Source organism: Bos mutus, chromosome 22, assembly GCF_027580195.1.
Source record: "Bos mutus isolate GX-2022 chromosome 22, NWIPB_WYAK_1.1, whole genome shotgun sequence".
Lineage (NCBI taxonomy): Eukaryota > Metazoa > Chordata > Mammalia > Artiodactyla > Bovidae > Bos > Bos mutus.
Window position 1 is genome coordinate 2,067,642 of NC_091638.1, and position 25,285 is coordinate 2,092,926.

At 40.8% G+C, this 25,285-nt stretch overlaps 1 protein-coding gene across 9 annotated transcripts in view; it reads right to left on the minus strand.

Annotated features, from left to right (window-relative positions):
• SLC4A7 (solute carrier family 4 member 7) overlaps window positions 1–25,285 on the minus strand; it is a 124,186-nt gene that overhangs the window by 69,515 nt on the left and 29,386 nt on the right. For 6 of the 9 annotated variants that reach the window (XM_070359783.1, XM_070359781.1, XM_070359782.1 and 3 more), the window contains exons 2-3: window positions 12,670–12,751; window positions 4,369–4,515 (exon numbers count right to left, since the gene is read on the minus strand). In XM_070359783.1, the coding sequence (XP_070215884.1) occupies window positions 4,369–4,515; window positions 12,670–12,751 (229 nt within the window). Of the gene's footprint in view, window positions 1–4,221; window positions 4,252–4,368; window positions 4,516–12,669; window positions 12,752–18,031; window positions 18,150–22,645; window positions 22,762–25,285 lie in introns of those variants that run through there. The other 3 variants (XM_070359780.1, XM_070359779.1, XM_070359784.1) reach the window with 3 other exon arrangements.

Consider the following 25,285-nt stretch of genomic DNA (forward strand, 5'->3'; position numbering starts at 1 on the left):
CTGCTTAATAGCATGTAATCCTAAAATACTTCCTCATTTAATCTGCAGTATCAATTTTGTTGCCATAGAATCATTTATAATAGTCCCTTCTTAATCTGTAGAATCTGTACTGAAAATTTCTGCTGCTGGATTTGTGTCTTTTTTCCCTTCACATGATCAGTCTGGCTATTTAGATTTATCAATTTTATTGATCTTTTCAAACAACCAGATTTCGGTCTGATTGATTTTTGCTAATATTGGTCTAATTTTTATTTAATTCATTTTTTCTCTCATTTCAATTATTTCTTTTCCTTATTTTGGTTGAATTTGCTCTATTTGTTCCTTCAATTTCTTAAGTTACAAGCTTAAATCACTGATTAGGTCTTTCCTTTTTTCTAATATAAAGATAAAATGCTATACATTTTTCTTTAAGCACTGCTTCAGCTACACCTGACAAATTTCAAAATATAGACATCCTCACTTTGCAGAGAGCCATGCTAAATGAGGCCTGTGCATCTCAAAACTATGTCCTCACTTTGAAGAATGTCCTCCCAGTCACTGCCTATACTGGGTTTTCATCTTCATGAATTCAAGATACTTTCTAACTTCTATTGTGATTGCACTTAAACCATGAGTTACTGAGAAGCTTTGCATTTAATTTCCAAGTATCTGGGTATTTACCTCAGTATGTTTCTAGGTTAATTCTATTGTGGTCAGAGAATGTACTTTCAGTCTTTTCAAATGTACTGACTTGTTTTATGGCCTCCTAGAATATGATCTTGGTAAATCTTCAATATGCACTTGTAAAGAACATATATTTTGCTGTGGTTGAGTTCTATACGTGTGACTATCAGCCTGACAGTGTTACTTAGGTTTTCCACATCCTTACTGATTTTTTGTTCACTTGTTCTATCCATTACTGAGGAAGGAGAATTGTTATTTCCAACTATACTTGTCAATTTCTCATTTTCCAACTTTATCAGTTTTTGCCTCATGGATTTTGAAGCTATGTAGGACGGTTACATCTTGGTTTCAACAATCTGATATGTGGGATTTGGTGGTTTTCTTCATGTTTCTTCTCCTTGGGCTTTGCTGAACTCCTTGGACCTGTGAGTTCAGAGATTTAATTACTTTTGGAAATTTTTCTGGCACTCCAACTATATATATGTTAGACTACCTAAACTGATATTATCTGACAAATTACTGATGCTATTTATTGGTTTTTCAGCTTTTGTTTTCTGTTTCATTTTGATTAGTTTCTATCACAATCTCTTCAAAAATCACTAATCTTTCTTGTTCTATAATGTCAAATCATCTGTTAATCTTATCTGCTGTACTATTCATTTCAAATACTATATTTTTCATGTGTAGAAGTTCCATTTGGGACTTTCATATATTTTCAGCCTTGTTCCTCATCAGTCTATTTTTCTCTCTCCCTTTATTTTAATAAATAAAGAGCATTTATTATACTGCTTCAACATGCTTCCTTTAGAATTCCATTAAGTCTGTCATTTCTGGATCTGTTCCTACTGATTCATTTTTCTCTTGGTTATGCCTACTTTCCTACTTCACTATATTTCAAATAAGTTGTGAATGTCAGATATTGTGCACTTCACATGGTTAAATGCTAGGTTTTACTCTATTTCTTTTAGTAGTACTAGAGTTTGTTCTGACATGCAGAAACTTAAGGTCAATTCAATTCTTTCAAGAATTGAATTCAATTTCTTTCTACTATAAAATTTTTTTTATAGTAGATTCACTGCAGTCTTGAGTGTAAAACGCAGTCAATACCCTTCCGAGACCTCCACCCTCAGAATGGTGGGAACTCATCCTGTGCCTCGTCTTCATGTGAAATCCAGGATCCATTCACTGCACCTGCTTTCGGGAAGCCATCTGCAAGCCCCAGACAGTGTTCTGTCACACACGCCCACGTGAGTGCTCAGCCAAAGACTGGAAAGTGCCCTTCCTCAGACCTTTAGAACTCTCTATGTGCAGCTCTCTATTTTCTGGCACTCTACATCTTAAATGCTAATGTCGTAGGCCTCCCCAATCCCAGCCTATCTCCTCAACCCTGAGAGCTGCGAGGCTCTGTCCCAGCTCCTCATGTTGCAGCCTGGGAACCATGTCGCTTGATGAGCTCAGGAACCACAGGGCCCATCTCACTGCTTCCCCTCTCACAGAGCTCAGTGTCCTGTGCTGCCTATTGTCCAATGTCTGAAAATTACTATTTCAAACACTTTGTGCAGTTTTCCAGCTATTTAAAATTGGAATGCAAATTCAATTCCTATTATTCCATCATGTCCAGAAGCAGCAGATCAGCATAATCTCTTTTTAGAGAGTCAGGGGAGGAAAGAAGCCACTTCATTCATAGCAATTTCTAGGATACAGACTGGCAGTTGAAACCAAAATAAACCCACTTCTGTGGCATAAAACTTTTCTAGGCATAATAACGCCATGAAAAAGTCACAAATATTTTCTCCACCAAATATATTTTTCAAACCACTATATTTAGACTTCAAATGTCAGACCTCAGCTTGAACATTCATTAAATCGCCTAACCAGGTGAACATATAAACATAATTTAGTAAAAATTTTTTCTATTAAAAAATATTGTGTACCTTTTTACTCACAATGAAATAAAGAAGCATATTCATTTACTCACGAAGTAAAATATTCTAAACTGAATGGATCATCACATGGAATAGCAGAATACTTGTTGCTCCGTCACATCTGACTCTTTGCCACCCCAAGGACTGTATGGAGCCTGCCACACTCCTCTGTCCACTGGATTCTCCAGATGAGAATACTGGAGTGGGCTGCCATTTCCTTCTCCAGGGGGATGTTCCAACCGAGGGATTGAATCCATGTCTCCTGCTTGGCAGGTAGATTCTCTACCATTGAGCCACCTGGGAAGCCCAGCAAGATACTTCTCAACTACCAATAGCATCAGGGGCATCAGAGTCCACTAGTGATCTTTTCTAAAATGAGCATCGACTTTGCCTTTGCTAGTGACATTATCTTTTTTGGCTATTCGACCACTTAATATTGATAGAGTTTATCAGGCTGTCAGTATCTCTTAGGACTGGTGAAGAGATTCCTATCATGTAGCCTCTCTAAGTTGAGGCTTCTCCATCTATACAATGAAAACACCACCACCAATCTTTGGTTTTTTTAAATGCTGAGAATCAAAGGGCATATGTGAAGGGCTTTGTGGAATAGTTCGCAGAAACGGAAGTTCGTATTTTACTAGGCCATCAGTATTTCCCTTCCTTCAGTCATGACATAAGCTGTATAACACACAGTAATTCTTTCACTCTTCAACAAAACCGTTTTTTAGCACAGCACCCACGTGCCATGGGGTGCAGCTCTCTTGGCTGCTGAGAGCACACAACAGGACCTATGGTGCAGACAGCCGCAAGGGCCACAATGTCCTCAGAAACCAATGATGCCCTGGATGTCAGCTGAGCACATGTCTAAGGTCCCGCTCAAGCCGCACAGCTATTCTTTCTGCTTCTCGCCTTTCCAGCTCTCAGCGCCACTTAAACAACTAGCAATCTTTATTATCAGATATTATTAACTTTCTTTCCTCTACTATATGCCTTTTTTCCTAAGATTCCCAACATTTACTGTGTCCGCTGGCACTTCTTTATTGCTCTGCTCTCAAGCAAAAAGTCTTGTCTTTCTAAAGACATACTATCTAATCAAAGCACTCTTTTTTTTTTTCCACAAAAAACCAAGTAATCCAGCATAAGGGATAAAATCTAATTAAAAATAAATACATTTAAATTAAAAAAAAATCTTCTGGTCAAAAAATGTACTTAAAAATGAAAACTCTTAAAAATTTCAATCTCTTCCAGGAGCCTAAGGATTCCAGATATTTGTTCACTGCATATGTAAATAATGAAACATATAATAGAGAAAAGGAAATAGAAACCCTCCTAAACTGAATTTGAAGTGCCAAGACTCAACATTTACAATTCCAAGGCTAGAATACAATAAAGAAACCAAAATCCCTTACTTTTTTCACCCATCTCAAGTAGATCTTAAGCTATAAACTAAGCATTTTTCTTAAAGAAAAAAATATTCTTACTTCAATTACTACTTCTCAACGCATATAATGTGTAAATTATTATAGAAATATGATTTTTAAGAGGAAATGTCTATTTAAAAATAAAATTTCCAGGAAAGAACGTTAAAGCGTTAGTGGAGACTTGCCCAGGACAGAGCTCCCACCCCTCTTACCGTAAGAAGGAGACTCCCGTGCCCAGGACAGAGCTCCCACCCCTCTCACCGTAAGAAGGAGACTCCCGTGCCCAGGACAGAGCTCCCACCCCTCTCACCGTAAGAAGGAGACTCCCGTGCCCAGGACGGAACTCCCACCCCTCTTACCGTAAGAAGGAGACTCCCGTCCGTCCTCTCTGTCCGAGTCCTTGTCTTTCCTCCTCCGGTGGTGATGTTTGTGTCCGCGATGCCTGTGACGCCGGCGACTCTCTTTACTAAACGGGACATGAACGCCGATGTACACAGCTCGATGGCCTGGTAAGACATTCAGAAACATTACTAGCAGGCCTCATTTTACAGTCACCCTGCTTTTTACAAATTGAAGGTTTGTGGCAACCTTGCACTGAGCCAACCTATCGGCACCATCTTCCGAACAGCATTTGCTCACTCCCTCTCTGTGTCATGCTTTGGTAGTAACTGTGATAATGATTCAAACTTCTCCATTAGTATTATATTTATTATGGTGATCTATGATCAGTGATCTTTGATGTGATTATTGCGACTGTTTGAGGGCAACACAAGCCATGCCCATACAAGATGGCAACCTTACTTGATAAATGTGTGTGTTCTGATGGCTCTATGGACTGGCCATTCCCTCACCTCTCTCCTTCTCCTCGGGCCTCCCTGTTCTCTGAGACACAGTGATGCTGAAAACAGGCCAATTAATAGCCTTACAACACCTCCAAGTAGTCAAGTGAAAGGAAGAGTCACATGTCTCTTTCTTTAAATCAGAAGTTAGAAATAATTAAGCTTAGTAAGGAAGGCATGTCGAAAACCAAGAGAGGCCTAAAGCCAGGCCTCTTGTGCCAAATTGTCAAGAAGTGGATACAAAAGAAAGTCTTGCAGGAAATTAAAAATGCTACTCTAGTGAACACATAAATGATAAGAAACTGAAATGACCTTACTGTTGATATGGAGAAAGTTTTAGTGGTCTGGATAGAATCTAGATGAAACAGCTTTCTATTGGAAGCAGATGCCAACTGGGACTTTCACAGCTAGAGAGGAGTCAGTACTTGGTTTCAAAGCGTCAGAGGACTGGCTGACTCTCTAATGCAGCTGGTGACATGAAGCTGAAACCAGTGCTCTTTAACCATCTGAAAGCCTAGGGCCCTTAAGAATTATGCTTTTCCTTTCACTTATTTTATTTAACTCTAGTTGATTTACAATAGTATGTTAATTTCAGCTGTATAGCTTTAGATTCTTTTCCATTATAGGTTTTACAAAGCCTGGATGACAGCACATCAGTTGACAACACAGTTTACTCAACATTTTAAGCCCACTGTTGAGACCTACTGTTCAGAAAAAAATTACTTTCAAAATATGACTGTTCATTCATCCAAGAACATCTGGACACCCAAGAACTCTGGTGGAGATGGACAAAGAGGTTAATGGTGTTTTCATGCCTGATAACACAACATCCATTCTGCAGCTCATGAATCAAGCAGTCATTTCAACTTTCGAGTCTTATTATTTAAGAAATATATTTTGTAAGGCTACAGCCGCCATGGGTAGTGATTCCTCCAACGGATCTGGGCAAAATCAATTGAAAACCTTCTGGAAAGGATTCACCATTCTAGCTGCCTTGAGGAACATTCAAGATTCATGGAAAGAGGTCAAAGTATCAACATTAACAGAGGAGTTTTTGAAAGAAGTTGATTCCAACCCTCCTGGATGACTTTGAGGGGCTCAAGCCTTCAGTGGAAGAAGTCACTGCAGATGTGGTGGGAACGGCAAAAGAGCTAGATTTAGAAGTGGAGCCTGAAGATGGGAATGAATCACTGCATCTCCTGATAAAATCTGAATGGATAAAGGGCTGCTTCCTACTGATGAGTAAAATAAGTGGTTTCTTTGGATGAAGTCTATTCCAGTGAAGCTGCTGTGAAGCCTGTTGAAATGACAACAGAGAATTAGAAGACTACATCAACTTATTTGATAAAAGTAAAAGGGTTTGAGAGGACTGACTCTAATTTTGAAAGACATTCTACTGTGGGTCAGATGCTATCACAGTACTGCAGGGTACAGAGAAATCATCTGTGAATAACCAAGGTGGCAGACTTTATTGTTGTCGTATTTTAAGAAATTCATCCCAAGCTTTAGCAACCACGACCCTGATCAGCCACCAACATCAAGTTCAAACCCTCTGCCAACAAAAAGGTTATGACACACTGAAGGTTTAAGTGATGGTTAGCATTTTTTAGCAATAAAGTATTTTTTAAGTTAAGGCAGATACTTTGTTTTTTAGACATAATGTTATTGCACATTTAACAGACTATGATACAGCATGAACCTAATCTTTATATGCACTGGGAAACCAAAATAAATTACTGTGACTCACTTTGTTGCAGTAGTCTGGAACCAAACCTACAATACCTTCAAGTATTGCCAGTATTAGGTTTCCAAAAAGGGAAAAAGGAGTTATAAACAAAAGAATACCAAATTCTACTTTGATGGAAAAGCATTACATATAAGTTCATGAAATTAACAATGCTAGTCTCCTGTTGGGGCTTCCCTGGTGGCTCAGAGGATAAAGCATCTGCCTGCAATGCAGGAGACCCGGGTTCGATCCCTGGGTTGGGAAGATCCCCTGGAGAAGGAAATGGCAACCCATTCCAGTATTCTTGCCTGGAGAATCCCAGGGACGGAGCAGTCCATGGGGTCGCAAAGAGTCGGACACGACTGAGCGTCTCTTATTTTACAGAGCACTACATAAAATATTACATCAAAGGCTAATGCCATCAACTGATAAGCATACTAGATATACATATAAGTATACTAGATATACATATAAGAATACTAGATGTTCTGTAAGTATTCATGTGCAAGCTTGAAAAGAAATTTTGAGAAAGAAGAACTTGGCCCACCTGAAATCATACTATGTAGACATCGATGTTTTCCATCTACATTTACAGTCAATCCTACTTAGTAGGTCCTTAAGATATATGCTTTAATAATGATTATTCACAAATGGATAGTTGTAAATATTTACTAAGTTTTGAAAATCTCAAATTAGTAAGGTCCAAATTAATGAGAGATACATTAAGTTTAAACAATCCAAATACTCTAATTAAAGGGTGGAAATTGTCAGACTGGATTAAAAAGCAATAAAATAAGGTTATAATATACTTTTAGACTAGAAAAAGCTACCTCTGATGTTGCATTATCCTAGTTTTGTATTCAGACCAAAAAACAGTTATGAACAACAAGGTCCTATATATCACAAGGAACTATACACAATATCCTGTCACAAACCATAATGGAACAGAATATACATTAAAGAAGAATGCATATTGTGTATAATCAAGTCACTCTGCTGTACAGCAGAGACTGGCACAACACTGGAAATCAACTATATACTTCAATTAAAAAATTAAATTTAAAAAAGTGATGAAAGGCAGTCCCTGCTCTTTGCCCACTAAATGAAACTCAATCAGGCCAGCTGACAGCTCACAGCACTATATCCAACACTGAGAAGGAGAAACTTGATTTCTTAAATTGTTTAAATGAGGTTCCTGTGTAAAGTTATGATAGGGGAAAGGGGATGGAGACCACAAGTTTAACTCATCTGTAGCTGTGCAAAACCCATCTGGCAGAGAGCTGCTTTCTCTATGTACAACATAAAATAGTTAATGTTGAAATATAAACTGTTCAGGGCATTCTTTTTCTAATAATATCTGTAACATGGTCAGAAAAAAAAGACACAAGAAACTCAAGATCTTTATTTTTAGATGAGATTTGAAAGTAATCAATTCTCATTATTCATGGATTCTGCATTTGTAAATATGCCTACCCACTAAAATTTATTTGTAATCCCAAAATCAATACTCATGGTGATTTCTCAGTCATTTACAAATATGCACAGAGTAAAAAGAATTTGAGTTGCCTGACACACATGTTCAATTATTATAAAAAAATTATCAGAAAAGTCCCAAATGAAAGCATACAAATATAATGATTGCATGATGACAGATGGTAACTAGACTTACCATGGTGATCAATTTGTAATGAGTCGGTTCAGTTCAGTCGCTCAGTCGCGTCTGGCTCTTTGCGACCCCATGGACCCCAGGCTTCCCTGTCCATCACCAACTCCAGAAGCTTACTCAAACTCATGTCCATCAAATCAGTGATGCCATCCAACCATCTCATCCTCTGCCGTCCCCTTCTCCTCCTGCCTTCAATCTCACCCAGCATCAGGGTCTTTTCCAATGAGTGAGTTCTTTGCATCAGGTGGCTAAAGTATTAGTTTCAGCTTCAGCATTAGTCTTTCCAATGAATATTCAGGGCTGATTTCCTTTAGGTTTGACTGGTTGGATCTCCTTGCAGTCCAAGGGACTCTCAAGAGTCTTCTCCAACACCACAGTTCAAAAGCATCAATTCTTCAGCACTCAGCTTTCTTTACAGTCCAACTCTCACTTCTATACATGACTACTGGAAAAAAACATAGCTTTGACTAGACAGACTTTTGTTGGCAAGGTAATATCTCTGCTTTTTAATATGCTGTCTAGGTTGGTCATAGCTTTTCTTCCAAGGACCAAGTGTCTTTTAATTTCATGGCTGCAGTCACCATCTGCAGTGATTTTGGAGCCCAGAAAAATAGTCTGTCACTGTTTCCATTGTTTTCCTATCTATTTGCCATGAAGTGATGGGACTGGATGCCATGACCTTAGTTTTTTGAATACTGAGTTTTAAGCCAACTTTTTCATTCTCCTCTTTCACTTTCACCAAGAGGCTCTTTAGTCCTTCTTCACTTTCTGGCATAAGGGTGGTGTTATCTGCATATCTGAGGTTATTGATATTTTTCCCAGCAATCTTGATTGCAGCTTGTGCTTCATCCAGCCCAGTATTTCTCATGGTGTACTCTGCATAGAAGTTAAATAAGCAGGGTGACAATATACAGCCTTGACATACTCCTTTCCCAATTTGGAAGCAGTCTGTTGTTCCATGTCCAGTTCTAACTGTTGCTTCTTGACCTGCATACAGATTTCTCAGGAGGCAGGTGGGTGGTCTGGTAGTCCCATCTCTTGAAGAATTTTCCATAGCTTGTTGTGATCCACAGGGTCAAAGGCTTTGGCGTAGTCAATAGGGCAGAAGTAGATGTTTTTCTGGAACTCTCTTGCTTTTTCAATGATCCAGTGGAAGTTGGCAATTTGATCTCTGGTTCCTCTGCCTTTTCTAAATCCAGCTTGAACATCTGGAAGTTCATGGTTCATGTACTGTTGAAGCCTGGCTTGGAGAATTTTGAGCATTACTTTGCTAGTGTGTGAGATGAATGCAACTGGGCGGTAGTTTGAACATTGCCTTTCTTTGGTATTGGAATGAAAACACCTTTTCCAGTCCTGTGGCCACTGCTGAATTTTCCAAGTTTGCTGGCATATTGAGTGCAGCACTTTCACAGTATCATCTTTTAGGATTTGAAATAGCTCAACTGGAATTCCATTACCTTCACTAGCTTTGTTCATAGTGGTGCTTCTTAAGGCCTACTTGACTTTGCATTCCAGGATGTCTGGCTCTAGGTGAGTGATCACACCATCATGGTTATCTGGGTCATTACGATCTTTCTTGTATAGGTCTTCTATGTATTCTTGCCAACTCTTAATATCTTCTGCTTCTGTTAGGTCCATACCATTTCTGTCCTTAATTGTGCCCATCTTTGTATGAAATGTTCCCTTGGTATCTCTAATTTTCTTGAAGAGATCTCTAGTCTTTCCCATTCTATTGTTTTCCTCTATTTCCCTGCACTGATCACTGAGGAAGGCTTTGTTTTCTCTCCCTGCTCTTCTTTGGAACTCAGCATTCAAATGGGTATATCTTTCCTCTTCTCCTTTGCCTTTAGCTTCTTTTCTTTTCTCAGCTACTTGTAAGGCCTCCTCAGACAACCGTTTTGCCTTTTTCTTGGGGATGGTCTTGATCACTGCCTCCTGTACAATGTCACAAACTTCCGTCCATAGTTCTTCAGGCACTCTATCAGATCTCATTCCTTAAATCTATTTCTCACTCCTACCGTACAATCGTAAGGGATCTGCCTTGGGTCATACCTGAATGGTCTCATGGTTTTCCCCACTTTCTCCATTTCCGTCGGAATCTGGTGACACATCAAATCACTGTGATGAGCACCAGGCACGAACAGTGCTGTGGGCCAGTTAAACGTCAACAGAAGATTAATTTAAAAAATTATAGAGGGTTTCTTTGGGGGATGATGAAAATATTCTGGAAATAAAGGTTTGATGGTTGCACAATATAGTGAATATTCTAAAAAAAATCACTTTTAAATGGCAATTTTTACATTATGTTGAATTATACTGCAATTAAGAAAAATGAAAAAAAAAAAAAGCATAAAACTCAGTGATCTTACAGTTTTATTTTAGTGAAACTATTTTCTTCTGAACACTGTCCAAAAGTGGAAATTAAAGAATCACTGTGCAGTGTGAGTTACAAAGTTGTTACTCCAATTGGTTCTAAGGGGTTTTGGCACACAAGGCCCTACACCCCAAGATAAAAATGAATTCTGAGTTTGAAACTTAGAAAGACTAGATAAAATTAGTAACAATATGCTAGAATCCAGAGACTGGGAGATGGAGCCTTACTATTTTTCCTGCTTTTATCGTCTCCTTTCGTGTTCTCCATCACAACTTTATTTCATCAAAGCCCTATTCAGTGAAACTCTGAGATAAACTTACTCTCTCCCTCATACTTTGCAGTGAAATTCAGAGATGCACAAAGGATGAAGAGCGAAAGGCTGGGTAATCAAAGGGGGCCAGGACCACAGCCAGGTGGCTCTCTTCACGCTCTGGATCACACCTGCATGAAGGATGACAACAGAGTGACGGGCCACGTGGGTCACGGTACAGCTGAACTAACAAAATTACTGCTGAAAATGTTAACCTCTCCAGTGCCTACAATTTACAGAATCAAGCTTCTAGGTAAACAAAACTCTCTGCAGAAGCCCTCGTAAGCCTAAACTTTTAAAGTCAATTTTGAAAATGGGTTTTGTCCATCTCAGAAAGTAAACATGCAGAACACTTATTTGGGTCTCTTTCCAACTCTTTTTGTAAAGCAATGGCTCCATTGAGCTGAAGACTTTAACCTAAAAATGTAGGTCTCAACATCTGAATGAAATGATTAAATTATAAATTTTTTTTTTAAATGTAGGTCTCAAAAAGACCCCAAAATAAATCTATCAAAATTTATGATCTACATAAAAGCCTATGATCACCACCGTAGCAAGTGTTCAGGGTTAACATCACCAGCAGTAAGGTACTGGTATCACCGAATCACTGGTCCAGAGGTGAGAGAGGCCATCACACGTGGCACGTGCCCACACACCCATGATCTGCGCCATGAGAGCATCACGTCACAACATGACATTACACAAACCCACATTCTGGGATGTTCTACTACCAACTATTATTACTCTTCCAAAGTGGCAAGGTTATGAAAAACGGGAAATTTCTTCATTTTCATAAACTTATGCTTAAATAAAACGTTAACATCAGAAAAAGCTGTATATACAGGGGACACCATGTACTAGCCTTGCAAGTCTTCTGTAACTTTTAAAATTATTTCAGAAAAAAGGAAAGAAAGAAAGAAAACCAAAACCATTTGTCAGGACTTCTTCCTGCTCAGGGAAAACAGACTGGCAAATAACTGATGTGCTACATAATTCTATGCTGAGGTTTTTATAAGTATTTTAAAAGGCTGATTAACAGACCTATAAAATGAATATTTAGATGACACCAGTGGTAACTGTGGCTTATTATTCTGGCACATTATATTTTGCTCTTAATTCAAGTTACCCAGGTTGTTAGACGGAGAAGGTAATGGCAGCCCACTCCAGTATTCTTGCCTGGAAAATCCCATGGACGGAGGAGCCTGATGGGCTGCAGTCCATGGGGTCGCTGAGAGTCGGAGACGACTGAGCGACTTCACTTTCACTTTTCACTTTCATGCAATGGAGAAGGAAATGGCAACCCACTCCAGTGTTCTTGCCTGGAGAATCCCAGGGACGGGGGCCTGGTGGGCTGCCGTCTATGGGGTCGCACAGAGTCGGACACGATTGAAGTGACTTAGCAGCAGCAGCAGGTTGTCAGAAAAAAAAAATTAAAGAATTAACTGATTTTATAATTGTGGCATTCAATTTTCAAGGTAAGTAATGGTGACCATTAGTAAAATTTGAAAACCAATCTGATATTTATGTTTCAAGGAATGTTCTCTTTGTAGATATGGGTATTGGTTGCACAGGTTTTTGCAATATATTCTTTAAACTATGTTTAGAAAAGTGTTGAACACTCTTGTAAATGAATGCTCTACAATAACAACAACAACAGTTTCAACAAATAATTAGTAAAACTTAAAGGACACTAACATTCACTAGTACTTTATACTGCTAAACAGAAGTTATTTTAAAAAACTTACTCTCTAGTTCTTCTTTTTCAAACTTGGTGTTCACAGTTGAGCTGGTTTTGCCAAGATCCACAACAGCTTCTTCATCAGGACCCTAAAAAGAAATGATTCTCATTCATTCATGAAATCAACATACACTGAGGGCCTACTGCTAGGCGTGTTATTTGAGATGGCCAGAAATACGTAACAGAGGAGCTTCCTGTCAAAGAACTGAATTCATACTATGGCTAACTATATTCTTTTAAAAGTATGTTTACAGGCTTTTTTTTTTTTTTAATCCACAGAAGACCATCTAAAGTCTAATGGAAAGACCTGAAATGACAAAGATTTTCTGGGCTTCCATGGAAATTACTAAGTAACTGGTATACATATTCACTTCAGTGGAACGACTCTCAGAAATTAGAAGATTATCAGAAATTACAGAGAATCGGGATTGAGGGAAACCCTTAGATATCAATATAGAACACTTTTTTTTTTTGCTTTTAGGTATTCTAAACAGAAAGAATCCCACTTAACTCACCTATATTAGATATTGGATACTGGATTATGGTTAAATGTACAATGGTCAAAAGTAAGTCCACAGACTTAACATGTTTCACTTTCAATCGTAAATTACCAAGAACCAAAGTTATAAGAACTTTTTATTTGTCTACAAAGGAAAAGTCACCTCAAAATTTAACCTCTAAGGTCAGTCCACCTTTGAGTTCTGAACAGTTTTGTTCCACTTTTCTGCTCAACAAAAACACTAACCGTATTTACTGTAATACATTACACAGAGTATTTTTAAAAGAAAATTTTAGCTTTAATGTTGCTTCTCGACTTCTAACTTAACTTACAAAGGAACATGATAGACTACTCATAAACTACTTATCATGAACTCAGTATGTACAAGATTCTGTGCCACTGGCTGAAAACAGATGGCAGAAGCCCCTTCCCCCCACACCTGAACTCCACGGCCCCCTAGACCTCCCGGCACAGCTCCTGAGGGCCACAGTGCACCCCCACCCCACGGCCCCCCAGACCTCCCGGCACAGCTCCTGAGGGCCACAGTGCACCCCCACCCCACGGCCCCCCAGACCTCCCGGCACAGCTCCTGAGGGCCACAGTGCACCCCCACTCCACGGCCCCCCAGACCTCCCGGCACAGCTCCTGAGGCCTGCAGTGCACCCCCACCCCACGGCCCCCCAGACCTCCCGGCACAGCTCCTGAGGCCACAGTGCACCCCACTCCCACGGCCCCCAGACCTCCCGGCACAGCTCCTGAGGCCTGCAGTGCACCCCCACTCCACGGCCCCCCAGACCTCCCGGCACAGCTCCTGAGGGCCACAGTGCACCCCCACCCACGGCCCCCAGACCTCCCAGCACAGCTCCTGAGGGCCACAGTGCACCCCCACTCCACGGCCCCCCAGACCTCCCGGCACAGCTCCTGAGGCCTGCAGTGCACCCCCACTCCACGGCCCCCCAGACCTCCCAGCACAGCTCCTGAGGGCCACAGTGCACCCCCACTCCAAGGTCCCCCAGACCTCCCGGCACAGCTCCTGAGGCCTGCAGTGCACCCCCACTCCACGGCCCCCCAGACCTCCCGGCACAGCTCCTGAGGCCCACAATGCACCTCCACTTGTGGGCAAGGCAGACAAGGGGGACACCACCTGTCACTTCTAGCACCTCAGGGAAATCTGCTCAACCTTAGGTAACAGAGACTGGAGAGCAGAGTACAAGGAGCAGGGGACGGGGGACAAGGACCCTCCTGTGCTCAACAAACCTGGGTCTGGGATACACGACAGAGGATGACACTCAAGTTTTGAAAAGGCAGACAAAGATTCTGAGGGAGAACTGACTGATGTCACAAAGGCCTGTCTGAACTTCGAGTGTGACCTGGATCCCTTCACGGAGAATGCACGTGTGTAGTACACAGGAATCCAGAAAACAGAACCTCATTCAGCACAGACCCACACTGGAGAGACCCCGTCCCACAGCGCCTCTATCAGAGGATCAAAGCAAGAGACAAAGGAAGTAAAAGGATGTCCAGAAAGGGCCAAAAAGCCAGAAAGGAGCAGAAAGGAGCCAGGTGCAATTAAGAGGGCAATGAGCAGGAGGAAGATGAGCACCAGGAAATGGACAATGTTTCTGTTCAAACAAAATTAGAGCACTACACTCCTCCCGGGCTTCCCTGGTAGCTCGGCTGGTAAAGAATCCGCCTGGGATGCAGGAGACCCCAGTTCAATTCCTGAGAGGGGAAGATCAACTGGAGAGGGGATAGACTACTCACCCTAGTATTCTTGGGCTTTCCTGTGGCTCAGATGGTAAAGAATCTGCCTGCAATGCGGCAGACCGGGGTTCGATCTCTGGGTCAGGGAGATCCCGTGGAGAAGGGCATGGCAACCCACCCCAGTATTCTTCCTGGAGAATGCCCATGGACAGAGGAGCCTGGCAGGCTACAGCCCATGGGGTCGCAGAGTCCGACCAGACTGAGTGATTAAGTACAGCACATACCTCCCAAAGCAGGAGGGATGGTAAAAAAGCTTTCAAGAAGGAAATAAGTAATCTGTTCTCTCTAAAGGTTCTTAAGCTTTAAATGATAACTTTGTAGGCAAGAGAGGCAAATGAATATAAGAGAACTGAATAAAAATAAAATAATATTAATTACAACCCTGTTAGTATTCCACTTACTATTAGTTTCCCAGAAGAAAGTTACTTGACCCATCAGATTATATTTTTCAAGTTCCACAGGAAGACAAGCACCAAGCCATCCCCATGGCCCTTGTGGCTATTCCAACTGCCCTGCGCCTCCTCTCCACTTAGAACAACAGATCAGAAGGACACATCACACAGTCAGCTTCTCATCACTTTCCGTGCCAAGCATCACTGGAAGGATCAAAGTGTTTCAGAAAGGAGCAAAACTGGAGTTTGCTTGGATAAAATGATCTTTCAAGGTCTCTTCCAACTCTTGACCTTAAAATATCTTACTTTGGGGAATAGCTTTTTTTTCAGGGCATACAAAGTAAATTCATATATAACTATTTCCTGGCTATCTAAACTCTCAGTGTCCTAATTCTCATATCTTAAAACTCAGGAACTGAATCAATTTGATTAAATTTTCAAATAAATTCGCTGCTGTCCAAACCCTCACTATTTGCTAATCAAAACTCAGAAACAGACACAGTGTATTAGGAAAAGCAGATCTCAATATCCAAACTGAATTTCTGGAGAGAGGCTAGATATCCCAACTGCAGAATCAAACAAACCTGGATATCAGGGAGGTATATGACTCTAAGGACTGGGATCAATTCAATACATGACACTTGTAAGTTAAATAACTTGCTAAGGCTTTATACGTAAAGAATTGGGTGGCAGGCCGTGTAGACCATGATACATTTTCATGTAAAGAACTAAGAAAGAAGACTGTATTTGTGATTAAACTAACTTAGAGCAGCCACACTCTAGAAATGAGCAGAGGCTAAAGCAGGAAACACATACAAGAATAAAGAACTAATAAATCATCCATCCATTAAGCACGTCACACTCATGAAACCTTTAAGTTCCCTTCAATGAATTCATGCAATGTAGTCACTAAGCATGTAGGGAGATACAGAAAAAGAAGCCACGGCTATTAACCAAAAGACACGGGTTGTATGATCCAAGAGGTAGCAAGCACTCTGTGTATTCTAAAAGGATTAACTGCTCCCATTCCAAACTTCCATTTCACAAGAACAACTGCCAAGGAAGCAAAACAATACACTTTTTCTCTCTTCCCTAACAACAATAATAACCTCTCATTTCTATCAAAGATGGATTACATGTTTAGATATACTACTAATAATTAGCTAACACAGAAACAGCTGAGGCTGGGCAAGCTTACAGTATTTATTTATTTAAAATACGCATATTCTTTGACCTCTAAACATCTATCATGGAAAAATACTGCCACGTGTGAAAAAGGGGGCATGTAACACAGAGAATGTCTGAAAACTCATCTTCTCACAGCTCACCCACTTTGCTTTCCTTAGACTCTGTGAAGCCTTGAGTAAGCAACTGGAAGCCAAGTGAGAATATTATTTTATTGTTAATGTTTGGGTTTTCAATGAGAATGCTTTCACAGGTAACTTGTAAAATAAAGTTAAAATTTTTGAGGTCTGGAAAAATTACAACACTTACCACTGTTAAAAAAAAAAAAAAACAGGGAGCAGGTATCTGTATTTCTCCCTTCCCTTAAAAACATTATCTCCTTTCCAACAACTGTGAAACATAAGTCAGAAAGGCAGTTTGTTATAAAGGCAAATATTAAGTAGGCACACACACTGCCTATCTCAACACAGTACAAGTAATTCAACAAAATAAGCAGGGTCCAGGGACCTTCCTGGTGGTCCAGTGGCTAAGACTGCGCCCCCGGTACAGGGGCCCCGGCTCTGTCCCTGGTTGGGGACCTAGAGCTCACACACCACAAGGAAAATATCGCATGCTGCGGTGAGGATCAAAGATCCCACATGCCACAACCAAGACCCAGTGCAGCCAAATAAATAAACCAATAAAACTGCTTAAAAAATGCAGGGTGCACATGGCTATATCTTAAAATCCCTCAGAATGAAGTCATTGATATTTCACGGTAGAAATGCATTTCTGAAACAAATATACTGCATTTTAAATTCTACCATCTTAGGATAATGCTTTAAGCCATATTTCTAAACACGGATTAAGTTACTATACCATACGAAGTACAATTTTATTTTGCTTCTTTTAAAAATATACACAAATAATGCATGTAAATAGCAAATATTTGAAAGGTTAAACGTCAAGCCACTGACACCGTCACACGGGTGCTGGGGAAGCAGAAACAGACAATCCTGGAGTGTTTACTTTTCCGTTACAATAAACATGAAATTCTGGTAATTTTTAAAAAGAATAAATTCAAGTTTCAATTTAACATGTCAGTTACTTTTAAATCTGCATCTAGGAAAAGAACTCTTCTTCATTTTTTAACTTCAAGAACATAGTGGAAAACTAAAAATAGCAAAAGCCAAGAGCCACCTCGACATCAAAATGTTTTCATTCTTAACCTCAGATGAGTAAGCCACACAAGCCAGTCCTTATAAAGCCTGCCTAGAATGAAACAAATCCAAGGCACTGGGAAAGCTCAAATAAATGAAAAATAAAAAAGGCACCCTTAATAAGTGTATCAATGCAAGCTTGTCTGACTCTAATCTTAAGAAAATTATTTTGCCATGGCTTCAAGTTTTTATGTATAAAATAAGGTAATTATTCAGAATATATCTACTCTATAATATAGAAGAAAACAGCTTTAAGAATTATCCACATAAGATCACACAGAAAGTTTAAATTCTCTGTATATGAAATGACATAGGTACAAGGTTACTTACTACAGCTTGTAACTGGAAAACACTTGAAAGCATCCCCAGGGTCCCTGCAAAGAGGAATGGCAATGCCCCAATCGGAATCCCGAGCTGCTAAAAAGTGAAGACACTCTGCACTGACATGAAGAACATTTACCACCCGTTATAAGTGACACACACAAGGCAGAGACTGCATGTACAGCGCGCTGTCACACTTTCTGTGCAGGAAGTCCCCAGAAGAGGACTGTCTGAATATACACGACGACCGCTGAAAGGACAGACAAGCAAACGGCAAAACCGGTTACCTCTGGCAGGAAGAGTGGACTCTGAACTTACTGGGGTTTGTTTTCATTTTTTTATTGCTTTGATTTATTTTAGCCACGTGAATACAGAGGCAGACTGAAACGTGCAATCTTCTGAAAAGCCAGGTCACGTACGTACCTCGCCCTCGTCTACAAGCATCACTCGCCCCAGAAGGAACTGTGAGGCGAGGCGCCACGCGAACGTGCCAGGCACAGGGCACAGCCGCAGAGGAGCCCGCACTTCACCGAATCACAGTGAGGAAACCAAACACGCCCTCTCACTGGCCCCATGGCTTTAAAACTAGATTAATTAGAAAGACTTAACAATTACAGAAACAAGTATCTATTATGATGTGAAGATTCGGCATGTATCCTGAAATAGTATTACGACCGTCTAGGAGAATTATTCATAGAAAGTACGTTCCTAAGTACCTAGGATGAAATGCCAAGAGAAGGCAAGTAACTCTCACGAGGATCTAGAACTGTATTAGTCAGGGAATTTTCAGAATTTATGCCATCTTATAAACTCAGACATACCGAGAGGGCTTGTTGAAATTCAGCTTCCTGTGCCTAGTCTTGGAGATGCTGACCCAGTGGTTTAGGTGGAGCCCAATCATCCATCCATGTTTTCCAGTCTGCCCACCACATCCCTGGTCACGTTACAGACCTCTGCTGCTGCTGCTGCTGCTGCTAAGTCACTTCAGTCCTGTCCAACTCTGTGCGACCCCAGAGACGGCAGCCCACCAGGCTCCCCCGTCCCTGGGATTCTCCAGGCAAGAACACTGGAGTGGGTTGCCATTTCCTTCTCAATGCATGAAGGTGAAGTCGCTCAGTCGTGTCCAACTCTTCATGACCCCATGGACTGCAGCCTACAAGGCTCCTCCGTCCATGGGATTTTCCAGGCAAGAGTACCGGAGTGGGGTGCCACTGCCTTCTCGTTTACAGACCTCAGCCTCGCATATTTCAATCGTTCTGCGACAGAGGCTGCTTCCTGCCCTCAACCACTTTAGGAGACTTTATAGGGACCACTCTCACTTCATTCACACTGTTTTCATCCTTCAGAAAAGGAAACATACATTTCAATTCATAAGAAAACAGTGAAGTTACTATATACTCTCTATTACAAGCAACTCTAAATCTGTTAAGTAGTGCTCTAAAGGCTGATTTGTATGTCAGAATATTTTCCCAGGATTCCTAGGGCAATCTATCAAAGTATATATAAATAGTAATGTTGTCCTACAAAACGCAAGTGTCTTCCAAATATTCCCAAACTCATCCCATCCATCACCAAGAGTTGAACTTAATATTTAAAAAACTTTAAATTTATGGGCAAAAACCTTAAGAGTAAGCTAATAATCTTTCTTAATCTAAAGGGGGGAAATCATCAATGATTGCTATTTCACAAAATAAAAAGCCAAATAATGATATTCATAGTTTCTCAAGAATTCACTTGGCATTTTTGATTAATGCATTACTCTAAAATAAGTGGAAGAGGAGTAAAAGGTATATGGAAAGTTAAAGTAATTTAAAATGGCAAATTTTAAACTCAGGCAATCACATGATTCCCACAGAAAAAATTCTGAAGCCCTGAAAAAAATGCTTTGTCAACAGACAGAGGAGGAAGTGAGTAGATTCCGACACTGGAACAAAGCTTCAGAAAATTTTATTTCAAACACATACCATGATTAACACTAAAGACAATCTGAGCTTTAAGGAAAGTTACAAAGGAAAAAAGTGAAGAGGTCAAAGAATGTAAGAGCAAGAGAACTCAAAGAGGTGTGGAGCATAAAAGTTGGCAAGTGACGGCCTCCAATAATAAAGGAGATTGTTAGTAGATACTTCGTTGTCAGAAACTTCAGTACAAAGCACAAGAGTCACGGACAGATGGAAAGCCTCCTCAGGGTCTATCTGAAATTATAAATCAAATACTTATGGCACTGTGGCTATGAGGAGATCCTCATTCCAGTTCTACTTCAGCACACACACCAAAAACACACAGAAACCACTTACTTTGGGCTACCAAGCACATATGCGTGCTAAGTTGCTCAGTCCTGTCTGACTCTTTGCAACCCCATGGACTGTAGCCCACCAGGCTCCTCTGTCCATGGGATTCTCCAGGCAAGAGGACTGGAGTGGGTTGCCATGCCCTCCTCCAGGGGATCTTCCCAACCCAGGGATTAAACCCACATCTCTGATGTCTCCTGCATTGGCAGACGGGTTCTTTACCACTAGCGCCACCTGGGGAGCCCACTAAGTATATATAAATTAACAGAAATGAGAATGCTATGCTATGTTATGCTAAGTCGCTTCAGTCATGCCCAACTCTGTGCGACCCCAGAGACGGCAGCCCACCAGGCTCCCCGTCCCCGGGATTCTCCAGGCAAGAACACTGGAGTGGGTTGCCATTTCCTTCTCCAATGCATGAAAGTGAAAAGTGAAAGTGAAGTCACTCAGTCGTGTCCGACTCTTAGCGACCCCATGGACTGCAGCCCACCAGGCTCCTCCGTCCATGGGATTTTCCAGGCAAGAGTACTGGAGTGGGGTGCCATTGCCTTCTCCCAGAAATGAGAATAATAAAATCTAACTCTGAAATGGGCTTTTAAAAAAACTACGTCAACTCCATCAATAATTAAGATGTACAGAAAACAAGCAGGAAGGAAAATACGTGCGCGACGGCCCAGAGAATGGGGCCGCAGCAGGTGCAGCAGGTACTCCGTCAACATCACCCAGCTTTGGTCAGCCAGGGGTTATCGTTAGCCAGGCATTTTTAGAATTTCACTGGATTTTTTTCACTGAAAAATCAACAGGAAAGAGCCAGGAAACCCCTCACAAATACGGTCTATTTGCCTACCCTTTCCCTCGTTATTAACTCTGACCCCATGGATCTGATAGAAAACATAACAGAGAGGTCTCATTTCCTTAAATAATGACTAGGAGCCTGGATTCATCCATTTATTCAAAAAATGCATACTGAGTGGACACTATGTGCCCAAGCATCATTCCAGATACTGGGGCTACATCAGTGAATCAAAAACTGTAATATAATCAAATTGCCAGCTTATCAATTAATTTACGGGGGGGGCTCCCCATGATAAGACATCAAGGGGTGAGTGAATTATCTTCTCCATTCCAGGCCTTACACAGGTATGGATGGGGGCGTACTTTTCCAGTTCAATCTTCTCGTTTTACACACACACAAAGCTTAAGGGACTTGTGGTTCTTTAGCCAGGAGACAACAGCACAAGGTCACTATTATACAGGCCGAGAACACACAGTGCTCCTTTACAGTATTTATGAAAACATGTAATGACATGTTTATGTAACTAGTTGCCTAACTTTTCCAGTCTAAACAATCAGCTCCAAGCAGAAGGGAATCGAGTCTGTTCCACTCACCGCTGTCTGCTCAGCACCAAGCAGGGCCTGCCCTTGGTTAAATGCACTGACTGCTGAGTGTGTTCCAAAGGACAAGACACTGGGCTGAAAAATTTACATGGGATACACCTCCTTGTGAGCACAATTAACGGTCAAACATAGAAAGGCACTCAATAGTGTGGAATTTAATCAATCAGTTTCCAACAAAAAAGCCCAGCATTAACCCATTATAAAATCAAACGTCAATTTACAAGTAGGAATGCCCAGCAACATCAAACAAAACTAAGCATTGTATCAAACACATCTTACTATTACCTCTCATAGTTACTAAGGCAAAATCCACAATTTGTACTGTTTTGGTCAAATGATCAAAAATGAGATTTTTAACAAAATGTCAAAGGCATAAAATTGAGGAAAGGGAATGCTAAAAGGTTATTTAACAATACAGTTGTAGACTCGGCCTATTTCCTCTTTTGATGCCTGAGGGTTACAAAATCCACTATTACAACAGCATTAGACGATCCCCATCACAAAGTGAATTACTGTAAGACAGATGGCTAGAGCCCAAAAGGGAACACCTCCCATAAAGTATGATTATTAACCATGGAGAGCAATTTCAGAATTATCAAATACTTCAGCTTAGCTTCAAAACATATTTAACCATTAAGACAAAGTAATTTCTTTCCTAATACCTTAGCCATATAAAACCGCTTAAAGCCTCATTCAAGTAATACCAACTAATCAAAAATATATATTTTACAGAATAAGTAATAAAACTGCTACAACACTGCAAGGATTTACTTTTCAGCAGATGACTTGCACAGCCAAAGACCCAGAGGATGATGATCACTATTCTAAGCCAGTGCTAATAATAATAAGCCTGACATTTCTTCTAGCTTCACTATTACACTCTGAAAGATTCAAACTGGTTTGTAAGTAACACACAAGATCATAAGTAGGTACATACAAGTAACTTCTTCAGGCGAAATCTTTCCATAGTGGTAGGTAAACACCTCGTTTCTGATAGCGTACTACAGCAGTCCCTCGCAGAGCCCGGGGCGGTGAGGACGTACCTGATTTAGGTCACTGTGCTTTGCACAAATCAACCCTCTAAGTTGCTTTCATGCTGCAGCCAATCACCGTCCTCTAAGTCACCTAATCTTCCTGCTAATGACTGCAGCTCACACAGGGTCAGAGCGTAAGAGATCTGCCAGGTAATAAACACACGCAGCTATAACTGAAAATACCGAAAGAGGAATGCAGCAACCAGCTTTCAACATCAACCCTTCTACATTAGTTAAAAAGAGAGCATACGCTGATGCTATATGGAATGGGGGTATGCGTGTTCACGCGTGTTTTAGAGAATTAATTTTCAACAACATAGTTAAATCTAACTCTTAATTTCATCTAATTTTCAGGAAAGATCCAAATATGTTTTCACCTGAAGAGAGTTTTGCCTCTTCACCATTACTGTATTTATACCAACTTACTGTAGTCATATATTAATAACAGGAATAATAAATCCTATTGTGGCTTTAATTATCATTTTACCCCCAAATTGAATATTCATAAGGATAACAGCTAAAAGCAGCACCCCTCGGACCTTCAGACTCAAGCTCTCTTCCCACCCACAGAAAGTGCTCCCTCTAGGATCTAAGCACTTCGTCTCCCTGCGTGGTGCGTGTCTCACTGCGCTGGGTGACAGGAGCCCTCAGCTCAGGGACACGGGTAGAAGAAGGGGAGGGAGAGAAATAAGCAGCTTAAGAGGCCTCAGGAGAAAAGGAGGAATTAGGTGCACATATATTTTTAACTTCCCAAATTGCAGAACAAAATGTTATCCTTCCTCAAAAAACAGAAGATCCATTTCTGCAATATGTTACCTGTTATGATGCTATCCTGGGCACTACTAAACCAATATTCAAATTAAAAGTTTTAAATCAGGTTTTACAGGTTAAAGAGAAAAGTAAAGTAAGTTTTAGTTTACTACTTTCTTGACAAAATAAAGATATAAATTGAACATATAAACTCGGAAATTTTAATCAGGCTAGTCCATTAAAGATTTTTCAGTTTTATCGTATAGGAATACTTAATAGTCCTTTTAAACCAATCTACTGAGGTATGACTGACACATGAAAAGCTTAACATGTTTAGTAAATACAAGTCAATGGTTTGGGAATAAGTGCACACTCGTGAAGGGCTTCCCGGGAGGCGCCAGGTGGCCTGCCTGCCAAGGCAGGAGACTTTTAAAGACACGGGATCCCTGGGTCGGGAAGAGCCCCTGGAGGAGGGAATGCCAGCCCGCTCCAGGATTCCTGCCGGGAGAATCCCTGCAACAGGAGCCTGCTGGGCCACCGCCCATAGGATCGCAAAGAGTCAGACACGACTGAACCGACTTAGCCCAGCACAGCATACACTCATGAGACCATCACCAGCATCAGGGCCACAGCCATTATCTGTCACACCTAAAAGTCTCCTCTCATCTCCGCACTGTCATTATTATTTGCAAATGCCGCTGTGTGTGCCTGTGGTAAGAACACTTAACCTGTAAGATCTACCCTTAAAAAATGCTGAGTGTACAACGCGGTGCTGATAGCTAGCTGTAAGCACCACGCTGCACATATCACTTACACACTCTGCATCCCTGATCATCACTTTCTCCTGGGCCCTGGCAGCCACCGTTCTACTCTGCTTCTATGGTTTTGACTGTTTTATATTTTCATATATTTATATTTTCAAGTATAAGTGAAATCATACAGGCTATGTCATTCTGTGTCTGGCTTACTTCACTTGGCAATAAATATATCTGCACAAATCAAAACGGTCTCACTTATTTCCTTCATCTCTCTGCCCCATTTTCAACCTTTTCTCCAACTTTATCACACAAATACAAGTATACATGCATATATGTGTGTGTGTGTGTGTCTGTGTGTGTGTGTGTGTACACATATGCAGACACCCCCAGCGGCTCAGTGGTAAAGAAACCATCTGCAATGCAGAAGCCACAGGAGACATGGGTTCAATCCCTGGGTCAGGAAGATCCCTGGAAGAGGAAATGGCAACACACTCCTATATTCTTGCCTGGAGAATTCCACAGACAGAGGAGTCTGGCAGGTGACAGGCCATAGGTTCGCAAAGAGTCACACACAACTAAAGCGACTTTGCAGCATGTGTGTGTGTGTGTGTGTGTGTGTGTGCGCCACAAGACAATACTCACCAAAACTGGAGCTACATACAACTCACTGTTGTATAACTTGCTTTTTTTCCACTTACAAATCCTAAAGATTCTTCTGTATCAGTATACGGAAACTAAAATTTTAATATAATTTATTAAATTAACCCGTGTATGGTAGAAAATTCAAGTCTTACTGAATTGTTCCCGAACAAGCATTCCTCGCAACCCACTTACACTCACCAGACATCAACTACTTTCTGTTTCTGCCTTGTAACTATACCTAGTAGCTAGAGTTGCCATCATAATTTTAAATAACGTACCATTTGAGATAGTATCTGTTTATCCTACAAAAAAAAGATTTTTTTTCACCCATATATAGCTTTTTCACTTACATTCTCCCTTCCACATCCTGGTTTCAATTAAATTTGTTTTTAT